The sequence below is a fragment of the Oncorhynchus keta genome, chromosome 25, assembly GCF_023373465.1.
Source record: "Oncorhynchus keta strain PuntledgeMale-10-30-2019 chromosome 25, Oket_V2, whole genome shotgun sequence".
Classification (NCBI taxonomy): Eukaryota; Metazoa; Chordata; class Actinopteri; order Salmoniformes; family Salmonidae; genus Oncorhynchus; species Oncorhynchus keta.
In genome coordinates this window covers 50722518-50735911 of record NC_068445.1, presented here as the reverse complement: position 1 = coordinate 50735911, position 13394 = coordinate 50722518, and the positions used below count along the sequence as shown (strand labels likewise).

Below are 13394 nucleotides of genomic sequence, written 5' to 3'. Positions count from 1 at the left end.
AATGTGTTTTAATAGAGAGGAGGAAGTGTTTAATGTGTTTATGTCATTGTTTTAATAGTGAGGAGGAAGTGTTTAATGTGTTTTAATAGTGAGGAGGAAGTGTTTAATGTGTTTTAATAGTGAGGAGGAAGTGTTTAATGTGTTTTAATAGTGAGGAGGAAGTGATTAATGTGTTTTAATAGAGAGGAGGAAGTGTTTAATGTGTGTTTTAATAGTGAGGAGGAAGTGTTTAATGTGTTTTAATAGTGAGGAGGAAGTGTTTAATGTTTTTAATAGTGAGGAGGAAGTGATTAATGTGTTTTAATAGTGAGGAGGAAGTGTTTAATGTGTGTTTTAATAGTGAGGAGGAAGTGTTTAATGTGTTTTAATAGTGAGGAGGAAGTGATTAATGTGTTTTAATAGAGAGGAGGAAGTGATTAATGTGTCTTTTAATAGTGAGGAGGAAGTGTTTAATGTGTTTTAATAGAGAGGAGGAAGTGTTTAATGTGTGTTTTAATAGTGAGGAGGAAGTGTTTAATGTGTTTTAATAGTGAGGAGGAAGTGATTAATGTGTTTTAATAGTGAGGAGGAAGTGTTTAATGTGTGTTTTAATAGTGAGGAGGAAGTGTTTAATGTGTTTTAATAGAGAGGAGGAAGTGTTTAATGTGTTTTAATAGTGAGGAGGAAGTGTTTAATGTGTTTTAATAGAGAGGAGGAAGTGTTTAATGTGTTTTAATAGAGAGGAGGAAGTGATTAATGTGTTTTAATAGAGAGGAGGAAGTGTTTAATGTGTGTTTTAATAGAGAGGAGGAAGTGTTTAATGTGTGTTTTAATAGTGAGGAGGAAGTGATTAATGTGTTTTAATAGTGAGGAGGAAGTGTTTAATGTGTGTTTTAATAGTGAGGAGGAAGTGTTTAATGTGTTTTAATAGTGAGGAGGAAGTGATTAATGTGTTTTAATAGTGAGGAGGAAGTGTTTAATGTGTGTTTTAATAGTGAGGAGGAAGTGTTTAATGTGTTTTAATAGAGAGGAGGAAGTGTTTAATGTGTTTTAATAGAGAGGAGGAAGTGTTTAATGTGTGTTTTAATAGAGAGGAGGAAGTGTTTAATGTGTGTTTTAATAGAGAGGAGGAAGTGTTTAATGTGTGTTTTAATAGTGAGGAGGAAGTGTTTAATGTGTGTTTTAATAGTGAGGAGGAAGTGTTTAATGTGTGTTTTAATAGTGAGGAGGAAGTGTTTAATGTGTGTTTTAATAGTGAGGAGGAAGTGTTTAATGTGTTTTAATAGAGAGGAGGAAGTGTTTAATGTGTTTTAATAGTGAGGAGGAAGTGTTTGTGTGTTTTAATAGAGAGGAGGAAGTGTTTAATGTGTTTTAATAGAGAGGAGGAAGTGTTTAATGTGTTTTAATAGTGAGGAGGAAGTGTTTAATGTGTTTTAATAGAGAGGAGGAAGTGTTTAATGTGTTTTAATAGAGAGGAGGAAGTGTTTAATGTGTGTTTTAATAGTGAGGAGGAAGTGATTAATGTGTTTTAATAGAGAGGAGGAAGTGTTTAATGTGTGTTTTAATAGAGAGGAGGAAGTGTTTAATGTGTTTTAATAGAGAGGAGGAAGTGTTTAATGTGTTTTAATAGAGAGGAGGAAGTGTTTAATGTGTGTTTTAATAGAGAGGAGGAAGTGTTTAATGTGTTTTAATAGAGAGGAGGAAGTGTTTAATGTGTTTTAATAGTGAGGAGGAAGTGTTTAATGTGTTTTAATAGAGAGGAGGAAGTGTTTAATGTGTGTTTTAATAGAGAGGAGGAAGTGTTTAATGTGTGTTTTAATAGTGAGGAGGAAGTGTTTAATGTGTGTTTTAATAGTGAGGAGGAAGTGTTTAATGTGTGTTTTAATAGTGAGGAGGAAGTGTTTAATGTGTGTTTTAATAGTGAGGAGGAAGTGTTTAATGTGTTTTAATAGTGAGGAGGAAGTGTTTAATGTGTTTTAATAGTGAGGAGGAAGTGTTTAATGTGTTTTAATAGTGAGGAGGAAGTGTTTAATGTGTTTTAATAGAGAGGAGGAAGTGTTTAATGTGTTTTAATAGAGATGAGGAAGTGTTTAATGTGTGTTTTAATAGTGAGGAGGAAGTGTTTAATGTGTTTTAATAGAGAGGAGGAAGTGTTTAATGTGTTTTAATAGTGAGGAGGAAGTGTTTAATGTGTTTTAATAGTGAGGAGGAAGTGTTTAATGTGTTTTAATAGTGAGGAGGAAGTGTTTAATGTGTGTTTTAAGTGTTTAGTGAGGAGGAAGTGTTTAATGTGTTTTAATAGTGAGGAGGAAGTGTTTAATGTGTTTTAATAGTGAGGAGGAAGTGTTTAATGTGTTTTAATAGAGAGGAGGAATGTGTTTTTTAATGTTTAATGTGTTTTAATAGAGAGGAGGAAGTGTTTAATGTGTTTTAATAGTGAGGAGGAAGTGTTTAATGTGTTTTAATAGTGAGGAGGAAGTGTTTAATGTGTTTTAATAGTGAGGAGGAAGTGTTTAATGTGTTTTAATATGAGGAGGAAGTGTTTAATGTGTTTTAATAGAGGAGGAGGAAGTGTTTAATGTGTTTTAATAGTGAGGAGGAAGTGTTTAATGTGTTTTAATAGTGAGGAGGAAGTGTTTAATGTGTTTTAATAGTGAGGAGGAAGTGTTTAATGTGTTTTAATAGTGAGGAGGAAGTGTTTAATAGTGAGGAGGAAGTGTTGTGTTTTAATAGTGAGGAGGAAGTGTTTAATGTGTTTTAATAGTGAGGAGGAAGTGTTTAATGTGTGTTTTAATGAGGAGGAAGTGTTTAATGTGTTTTAATAGGAGGAAGTGTTTTTAATGTGTGTTTTAATAGTGAGGAGGAAGTGTTTAATGTGTTTTAATAGTGAGGAGGAAGTGTTTAATGTGTTTTAATAGTGAGGAGGAAGTGTTTAATGTGTTTTAATAGAGAGGAGGAAGTGTTTAATGTGTTTTAATAGAGAGGAGGAAGTGTTTAATGTGTTTTAATAGTGAGGAGGAAGTGTTTAATGTGTTTTAATAGTGAGGAGGAAGTGTTTAATGTGTTTTAATAGTGAGGAGGAAGTGTTTAATGTGTTTTAATAGTGAGGAGGAAGTGTTTAATAATGTGTTTAATTAGTGAGGAGGAGTTTAATGTGTTTTTAATGTGAAGTGTTTAATGTTTTAATAGTGAGGAGGAAGTGTTTAATGTGTAGTGAGGAGGAAGTGTTTAATGTGTTTTAATAGTGAGGAGGAAGTGTTTAATGTGTTTTAATAGTGAGGAGGAAGTGTGTTTTTTAAGTGATTAATGTGTTTTAATAGTGAGGAGGAAGTGTTTAATGTGTTTTAATAGTGAGGAGGAAGTGTTTAATGTGTTTTAATAGTGAGGAGGAAGGAATGTGTTTTAATGTGTTTTAATAGTGAGGAGGAAGTGTTTAATGTGTTTTAATAGTGAGGAGGAAGTGTTTAATGTGTTTTAATAGTGAGGAGGAAGTGTTTAATGTGTTTTAATAGTGAGGAGGAAGTGTTTAATGTGTTTTAATAGTGAGGAGGAAGTGTTTAATGTGTTTTAATAGTGAGGAGGAAGTGTTTAATGTGTTTTAATAGTGAGGAGGAAGTGTTTAATGTGTTTTAATAGTGAGGAGGAAGTGTTTAATGTGTTTTAATGTGTTTTAGAGAGGAGGAAGTGATTAATGTGTTTTAATAGAGAGGAGGAAGTGTTTAATGTGTGTTTTAATAGAGAGGAGGAAGTGTTTAATGTGTTTTAATAGTGAGGAGGAAGTGTTTAATGTGTTTTAATAGTGAGGAGGAAGTGTTTAATGTGTTTTAATAGTGAGGAGGAAGTGTTTAATGTGTTTTAATAGTGAGGAGGAAGTGTTTAATGTGTTTTAATAGTGAGGAGGAAGTGTTTAATGTGTTTTTTAATAGTGAGGAGGAAGTGTTTAATGTGTTTTAATAGAGGAGGAAGTGTTTAATGTGTTTTAATAGAGAGGAGGAAGTGTTTAATGTGTGTTTTAATAGAGAGGAGGAAGTGTTTAATGTGTGTTTTAATAGAGAGGAGGAAGTGTTTAATGTGTGTTTTAATAGTGAGGAGGAAGTGTTTAATGTGTGTTTTAATAGTGAGGAGGAAGTGTTTAATGTGTTTTAATAGTGAGGAGGAAGTGTTTAATGTGTTTTAATAGTGAGGAGGAAGTGTTTAATGTGTTTTAATAGTGAGGAGGTGATTAATGTGAAGTGTTTAATGTGTTTTAATAGAGAGGAGGAAGTGAATGTGTTTTAATAGAGAGGAGGTGTTTTAATGTGTTTTAATAGTGAGGAGGAAGTGTTTAATGTTTTAATAGGAGGAAGTTTTAATAGAGAGGAGGAAGTGTTTAATGTGTTTTAATAGTGAGGAGGAAGTGTTTAATGTGTGTTTTAATAGAGATGAGGAAGTGTTTAATGTGTTTTAATAGTGAGGAGGAAGTGTTTAATGTGTGTTTTAATAGAGAGGAGGAAGTGTTTAATGTGTGTTTTAATAGAGAGGAGGAAGTGTTTAATGTGTTTTAATAGTGAGGAGGAAGTGTTTAATGTGTGTTTTAATAGAGAGGAGGAAGTGATTAATGTGTTTTAATAGAGAGGAGGAAGTGTTTAATGTGTTTTAATAGTGAGGAGGAAGTGTTTAATGTGTGTTTTAATAGAGAGGAGGAAGTGATTAATGTGTTTTAATAGAGAGGAGGAAGTGTTTAATGTGTGTTTTAATAGTGAGGAGGAAGTGTTTAATGTGTGTTTTAATAGAGAGGAGGAAGTGTTTAATGTGTGTTTTAATAGTGAGGAGGAAGTGTTTAATGTGTGTTTTAATAGAGATGAGGAAGTGTTTAATGTGTTTTAATAGTGAGGAGGAAGTGTTTAATGTGTTTTAATAGTGAGGAGGAAGTGTTTAATGTGTTTTAATAGAGAGGAGGAAGTGTTTAATGTGTGTTTTAATAGAGAGGAGGAAGTGTTTAATGTGTTTTAATAGAGAGGAGGACGTGTTTAATGTGTGTTTTAATAGAGAGGAGGAAGTGTTTAATGTGTTTTAATAGAGAGGAGGAAGTGATTAATGTGTGTTTTAATAGAGAGGAGGAAGTGTTTAATGTGTTTTAATAGAGAGGAGGAAGTGTTTAATGTGTTTTAATAGAGAGGAGGAAGTGTTTAATGTGTGTTTTAATAGTGAGGAGGAAGTGTTTAATGTGTTTTAATAGAGATGAGGAAGTGTTTAATGTGTGTTTTAATAGTGAGGAGGAAGTGTTTAATGTGTTTTAATAGAGAGGAGGAAGTGTTTAATGTGTGTTTTAATAGAGAGGAGGAAGTGTTTAATGTGTTTTAATAGAGAGGAGGAAGTGTTTAATGTGTTTTAATAGTGAGGAGGAAGTGTTTAATGTGTTTTAATAGTGAGGAGGAAGTGTTTAATGTGTTTTAATAGAGAGGAGGAAGTGTTTAATGTGTTTTAATAGAGAGGAGGAAGTGTTTAATGTGTTTTAATAGAGAGGAGGAAGTGTTTAATGTGTTTTAATAGAGAGGAGGAAGTGTTTAATGTGTTTTAATAGAGATGAGGAAGTGTTTAATGTGTTTTAATAGTGAGGAGGAAGTGTTTAATGTGTTTTAATAGAGAGGAGGAAGTGTTTAATGTGTGTTTTAATAGTGAGGAGGAAGTGTTTAATGTGTTTTAATAGAGAGGAGGAAGTGTTTAATGTGTGTTTTAATAGTGAGGAGGAAGTGTTTAATGTGTTTTAATAGAGAGGAGGAAGTGTTTAATGTGTTTTAATAGTGAGGAGGAAGTGTTTAATGTGTGTTTTAATAGAGAGGAGGAAGTGATTAATGTGTTTTAATAGAGAGGAGGAAGTGTTTAATGTGTTTTAATAGTGAGGAGGAAGTGTTTAATGTGTGTTTTAATAGTGAGGAGGAAGTGTTTAATGTGTTTTAATAGTGAGGAGGAAGTGTTTAATGTGTTTTAATAGTGAGGAGGAAGTGTTTAATGTGTTTTAATAGTGAGGAGGAAGTGTTTAATGTGTTTTAATAGAGAGGAGGAAGTGTTTAATGTGTTTTAATAGAGAGGAGGAAGTGTTTAATGTGTGTTTTAATAGAGAGGAGGAAGTGTTTAATGTGTTTTAATAGAGAGGAGGAAGTGTTTAATGTGTGTTTTAATAGAGATGAGGAAGTGTTTAATGTGTGTTTTAATAGTGAGGAGGAAGTGTTTAATGTGTTTTAATAGAGAGGAGGAAGTGTTTAATGTGTTTTAATAGTGAGGAGGAAGTGTTTAATGTGTTTTAATAGTGAGGAGGAAGTGTTTAATGTGTTTTAATAGTGAGGAGGAAGTGTTTAATGTGTTTTAATGGTGAGGAGGAAGTGTTTAATGTGTTTTAATAGAGAGGAGGAAGTGTTTAATGTGTGTTTTAATAGAGAGGAGGAAGTGTTTAATGTGTGTTTTAATAGAGAGGAGGAAGTGTTTAATGTGTGTTTTAATAGTGAGGAGGAAGTGTTTAATGTGTGTTTTAATAGTGAGGAGGAAGTGTTTAATGTGTTTTAATAGTGAGGAGGAAGTGTTTAATGTGTTTTAATAGAGAGGAGGAAGTGTTTAATGTGTTTTAATAGAGAGGAGGAAGTGTTTAATGTGTGTTTTAATAGTGAGGAGGAAGTGTTTAATGTGTTTTAATAGAGAGGAGGAAGTGTTTAATGTGTGTTTTAATAGTGAGGAGGAAGTGTTTAATGTGTTTTAATAGAGAGGAGGAAGTGTTTAATGTGTTTTAATAGTGAGGAGGAAGTGATTAATGTGTGTTTTAATAGTGAGGAGGAAGTGTTTAATGTGTTTTAATACATTTACATTACATTTAAGTCATTTAGCAGACGCTCTTATCCAGAGCGACTTACAAATTGATGCAAACACCTATGACAACCAGTGGAACAGCCACTTGCATCTAACTCTTGTTGGGGGGAGTGAGAAGGATTACTTACCCTTACTTACCCTATCCTAGGTATTCCTTGAAGAGGTGGGGTTTCAGGTGTCTCCGGAAGGTGGTGATTGACTCCGCTGTCCTGGCGTCGTGAGGGAGTTTGTTCCACCATTGGGGGCCAGAGCAGCGAACAGTTTTGACTGGGCTGAGCGGGAACTGTACTTCCTCAGTGGTAGGGAGGCGAGCAGGCCAGAGGTGGATGAACGCAGTGCCCTTGTTTGGGTGTAGGGCCTGATCAGGGCCTGGAGGTACTGAGGTGCCGTTCCCCTCACAGCTCCGTAGGCGAGCACCATGGTCTTGTAGCGGATGCGAGCTTCAACTGGAAGCCAGTGGAGAGAGCGGAGGAGCGGGGTGACGTGAGAGAACTTGGGAAGGTTGAACACCAGACGGGCTGCGGCGTTCTGGATGAGTTGTAGGGGTTTAATGGCACAGGCAGGGAGCCCAGCCAACAGCGAGTTGCAGTAGTCAAGACGGGAGATGACAAGTGCCTGGATTAGGACCTGCGCCGCTTCCTGTGTGAGGCAGGGTCGTACTCTGCGGATGTTGTAGAGCATGAACCTACAGGAACGGGACACCGCCTTGATGTTAGTTGAGAACGTCAGGGTGTTGTCCAGGATCACGCCAAGGTTCTTAGCGCTCTGGGAGGAGGACACAATGGAGTTGTCAACCGTGATGGCGAGATCATGGAACGGGCAGTCCTTCCCCGGGAGGAAGAGGAGCTCCGTCTTGCTGAGGTTCAGCTTGAGGTGGTGATCCGTCATCCACACTGATATGTCTGCCAGACATGCAGAGATGCGATTCGCCACCTGGTCATCAGAAGGGGGAAAGGAGAAGATTAATTGTGTGTCGTCTGCATAGCAATGATAGGAGAGACCATGTGAGGTTATGACAGAGCCAAGTGACTTGGTGTATAGCGAGAATAAGAGAGGGCCCAGAACAGAGCCCTGGGGGACACCAGTGGTGAGAGCGCGTGGTGAGGAGACAGATTCTCGCCACGCCACCTGGTAGGAGCGACCTGTCAGGTAGGACGCAACCAAGCGTGGGCCGCGCCGGAGATGCCCAACTCGGAGAGGGTGGAGAGGAGGATCTGATGGTTCACAGTATCGAAGGCAGCCGATAGGTCTAGAAGGATGAGAGCAGAGGAGAGAGAGTTAGCTTTAGCAGTGCGGAGCGCCTCCGTGATACAGAGAAGAGCAGTCTCAGTTGAATGACTAGTCTTGAAACCTGACTGATTTGGATCAAGAAGGTCATTCTGAGAGAGATAGCGGTAGAGCTGGCCAAGGACGGCACGCTCAAGAGTTTTGGAGAGAAAAGAGAGAAGGGATACTGGTCTGTAGTTGTTGACATCGGAGGGATCGAGTGTAGGTTTTTTCAGAAGGGGTGCAACTCTCGCTCTCTTGAAGACGGGAGGGACGTAGCCAGCGGTCAGGGATGAGTTGATGAGCGAGGTGAGGTAAGGGAGAAGGTCTCCGGAAATGGTCTGGAGAAGAGAGGAGGGGATAGGGTCAAGCGGGCAGGTTGTTGGGCGGCCGGCCGTCACAAGACGCGAGATTTCATCTGGAGAGAGAGGGGAGAAAGAGGTCAGAGCATAGGGTAGGGCAGTGTGAGCAGAACCAGCGGTGTCGTTTGACTTAGCAAACGAGGATCGGATGTCATCGACCTTCTTTTCAAAATGGTTGACGAAGTCATCTGCAGAGAGGGAGGAGGGGGGAGGATTCAGGAGGGAGGAGAAGGTGGCAAAGAGCTTCCTAGGGTTAGAGGCAGATGCTTGGAATTTAGAATGGTAGAAAGTGGCTTTAGCAGCAGAGACAGAGGAGGAAAATGTAGAGAGGAGGGAGTGAAAGGATGCCAGGTCCGCAGGGAGGCGAGTTTTCCTCCATTTCCGCTCGGCTGCCCGGAGCCCTGTTCTGTGAGCTCGCAATGAGTCGTCGAGCCACGGAGCGGGAGGGGAGGACCGAGCCGGCCTGGAGGATAGGGGACATAGAGAGTCAAAGGATGCAGTAAGGGAGGAGAGGAGGGTTGAGGAGGCAGAATCAGGAGATAGGTTGGAGAAAGTTTGAGCAGAGGGAAGAGATGATAGGATGGAAGAGGAGAGAGTAGCGGGGGAGAGAGAGCGAAGGTTGGGACGGCGCGATACCATCCGAGTAGGGGCAGTGTGGGAAGTGTTGGATGAGAGCGAGAGGGAAAAGGATACAAGGTAGTGGTCGGAGACTTGGAGGGGAGTTGCAATGAGGTTAGTGGAAGAACAGCATCTAGTAAAGATGCGGTCAAGCGTATTGCCTGCCTTGTGAGTAGGGGGGGAAGGGGAGAGGGTGAGGTCAAAAGAGGAGAGGAGTGGAAAGAAGGAGGCAGAGAGGAATGAGTCAAAGGTAGACGTGGGGAGGTTAAAGTCGCCCAGAACTGTGAGAGGTGAGCCGTCCTCAGGAAAGGAGCTTATCAAGGCATCAAGCTCATTGATGAACTCTCCGAGGGAACCTGGAGGGCGATAAATGATAAGGATGTTAAGCTTGAAAGGGCTGGTAACTGTGACAGCATGGAATTCAAAGGAGGCAATAGACAGATGGGTAAGGGGAGAAAGAGAGAAAGACCACTTGGGAGAGATGAGGATCCCGGTGCCACCACCCCGCTGACCAGAAGCTCTCGGGGTGTGCGAGAACACGTGGGCGGACGAGGAGAGAGCAGTAGGAGTAGCAGTGTTATCTGTGGTGATCCATGTTTCCGTCAGTGCCAAGAAGTCAAGGGACTGGAGGGAGGCATAGGCTGAGATGAACTCTGCCTTGTTGGCCGCAGATCGGCAGTTCCAGAGGCTACCGGAGACCTGGAACTCCACGTGGGTCGTACGCGCTGGGACCACCAGATTAGGGTGGTCGCGGCCACGCGGTGTGGAGCGTTTGTATGGTCTGTGCAGAGAGGAGAGAACAGGGATAGACAGACACATAGTTGACAGGCTACAGAAAAGGCTACGCTAATGCAAGGAAATTGGAATGACAAGTGGACTACACGTCTCGAATGTTCAGAAAGTTAAGCTTACGTAGCAAGAATCTTATTGACTAAAATGATTAAAAAGATACAGTACTGCTAAAGTAGGCTAGCTGGCAGTAGCTGCGTTGTTGGCACTACACTAATCAAGTCGTTCCGTTGAGTGTAATAATTTCTACAGTGCTGCTATTCGGGGGCTAGCTGGCTAGCTAGCAGTGTTGTTAACGTTACGTTGAGTTAAAAGAACGACAATAGCTGGCTAGCTAGCCTAGGAAATCGGTCTAGACTACACAATTATCTTTGAGACAAAGACGGCTATGTAGCTAGCTATGTAGCTAGCTACGATCAAACAAATCAAACCGTTGTACTGTAATGAAATGAAAATGTGATACTCCTGACCGGTGATTGAATTCGAATCAGTAAACGTGTGGTGACGTTGGCTAGCTGTTAGCTGTTAGCTGTTGGCTAGCTAGCAGAGTCTCCTACGTTAAGGACGACAAATAGCTGGCTAGCGAACCTCAGTGAATTAAGATAATCACTCCAAGGCTACACACACTAAACTACACAATTATCTTGAAACAAAGACAGCTATGTAGCTAGCTAACACTGAACTAATCAAGTCGTACAGTTGAGTGAATAGCACTACAGTGATGCTAATCTGTGTGCGTTAGCTAGCGTTGCTAGCTCCTGGGCGAATAGCAGTGAAGGCTACGTTAGGGGCGACGAAATACGAAATACGATAATTATGCAATTATCTCTGATACAAGGACGGCTATGTAGCTAGCTAAGAAGAATTGCTAAGATTATGTAGCTAGCTAACAGTAAACTAATCAAGTCGTACAGTTGAGTGAATAGCACTACAGTGATGCTAATCTGTGTGCGTTAGCTAGCGTTGCTAGCTCCTGGGCGAATAGCAGTAAGGCTACGTTAGGGCGACGAAATACGATAATTATGCAATTATCTCTGATACAAGGACGGCTAAGTAGCTAGCTAAGAAGAATTGCTAAGATTAGACAAATCAACCTTTGTACTATAATGAAATGTAATGAAAAAGTTATACAACCTGCAGAGCGAAGTGCGAATGCGACCGCTCGCTCCAACCGGAACCGGTCCCCGGTGAGGAGGAAGTGTTTAATGTGTTTTAATAGAGAGGAGGAAGTGTTTAATGTGTTTTAATAGAGAGGAGGAAGTGTTTAATGTGTTTTAATAGTGAGGAGGAAGTGTTTAATGTGTGTTTTAATAGTGAGTAGGAAGTGTTTAATGTGTGTTTTAATAGTGAGGAGGAAGTGTTTAATGTGTGTTTTAATAGAGAGGAGGAAGTGTTTAATGTGTTTTAATAGAGAGGAGGAAGTGTTTAATGTGTTTTAATAGTGAGGAGGAAGTGATTAATGCGTGTTTTAATAGAGAGGAGGAAGTGTTTAATGTGTTTTAATAGTGAGGAGGAAGTGTTTAATGTGTGTTTTAATAGTGAGGAGGAAGTGTTTAATGTGTTTTAATAGAGAGGAGGAAGTGATTAATGTGTTTTAATAGAGAGGAGGAAGTGTTTAATGTGTTTTAATAGAGAGGAGGAAGTGTTTAATGTGTTTTAACAGTGAGGAGGAAGTGATTAATGTGTGTTTTAATAGTGAGGAGGAAGTGTTTAATGTGTTTTAATAGAGAGGAGGAAGTGTTTAATGTGTTTTAATAGTGAGGAGGAAGTGTTTAATGTGTTTTAATAGAGAGGAGGAAGTGTTTAATGTGTTTTAATAGAGAGGAGGAAGTGTTTAATGTGTTTTAATAGTGAGGAGGAAGTGTTTAATGTGTGTTTTAATAGTGAGGAGGAAGTGTTTAATGTGTTTTAATAGTGAGGAGGAAGTGTTTAATGTGTTTTAATAGAGAGGAGGAAGTGTTTAATGTGTTTTAATAGTGAGGAGGAAGTGTTTAATGTGTTTTAATAGAGAGGAGGAAGTGTTTAATGTGTTTTAATAGTGAGGAGGAAGTGTTTAATGTGTGTTTTAATAGAGAGGAGGAAGTGTTTAATGTGTTTTAATAGAGAGGAGGAAGTGTTTAATGTGTTTTAATAGTGAGGAGGAAGTGTTTAATGTGTGTTTTAATAGTGAGGAGGAAGTGTTTAATGTGTTTTAATAGAGAGGAGGAAGTGTTTAATGTGTTTTAATAGAGAGGAGGAAGTGTTTAATGTGTGTTTTAATAGTGAGGAGGAAGTGATTAATGTGTTTTAATAGAGAGGAGGAAGTGTTTAATGTGTGTTTTAATAGAGAGGAGGAAGTGTTTAATGTGTGTTTTAATAGTGAGGAGGAAGTGTTTAATGTGTTTTAATAGTGAGGAGGAAGTGTTTAATGTGTTTTAATAGAGAGGAGGAAGTGTTTAATGTGTGTTTTAATAGAGAGGAGGAAGTGTTTAATGTGTGTTTTAATAGTGAGGAGGAAGTGTTTAATGTGTTTTAATAGAGAGGAGGAAGTGTTTAATGTGTGTTTTAATAGAGAGGAGGAAGTGTTTAATGTGTGTTTTAATAGAGATGAGGAAGTGTTTAATGTGTTTTAATAGAGAGGAGGAAGTGTTTAATGTGTGTTTTAATAGAGAGGAGGAAGTGTTTAATGTGTTTTAATAGTGAGGAGGAAGTGTTTAATGTGTGTTTTAATAGTGAGGAGGAAGATTCTTTACTAACAGATTATTTTATAAACAGTATATCAACATGTTCATCCACACTCTCTCATAGCAGAACACCAAGACCCTAAAACAAATACATTTTGCTTTAAAAATATCAACGACCATATAAGCTTACAACAACCACCCGAGCCACTGCCTGTTCACCCCGCTATCATCCAGAAGGCGAGGTCAGTACAGGTGCATCAAAGCTGGGACCGAGAGACTGAAAAACAGCTTCTATCTCAAGGCCATCAGACTGTTAAACAGCCACCACTAACACTGAGTGGCTGCTGCCAACTTACTGACTCAACTCCAGCCACTTTAATAATTAACAATTGGATGTAATAAATGTATCACTAGTCACTTTAAACATTGCCACTTTATATAATGTTTACATACCCTACATTACTCATCTCATATGAATATACTGTATTCTATATCATCTACTGCATCTTGTTTACATACCCTACATTACTCATCTCATATGAATATACTGTACTCTATACCATCTACTGCATCTTGTTTACATACCCTACATTACTCATCTCATATGAATATACTGTACTCTATACCATCTACTGCATCTTGTTTACATACCCTACATTACTCATCTCATAGGTATATACTGTACTCTATACCATCTACTGCATCTTGCCTATGCCGTTCGGAAATCGCTCATCCATATATTTATATTTACATATTCTTATTCATTCCTTTACACTTGTGTGTATAAGGTAGTTGTTGTGAAATTGTTGGATTACTTGTTAGATATTACTGCACGGTTGGAACTAGAAGCACAAGCATTTCGCTACACTCACATTAA

General features: G+C 38.7%; 1 protein-coding gene across 1 annotated transcript in view; it reads right to left on the bottom strand.

Annotated features, from left to right (window-relative positions):
- LOC127911922 (uncharacterized) overlaps positions 1 to 13394 on the bottom strand; it is a 36088-nt gene that overhangs the window by 9008 nt on the left and 13686 nt on the right. The window contains exon 2 of the mRNA XM_052479972.1: positions 7079 to 7752. Coding sequence (XP_052335932.1) covers positions 7079 to 7707 — 629 coding nt within the window. The 5' untranslated portion in view covers positions 7708 to 7752. The remainder of the gene's footprint in view (positions 1 to 7078; positions 7753 to 13394) is intronic.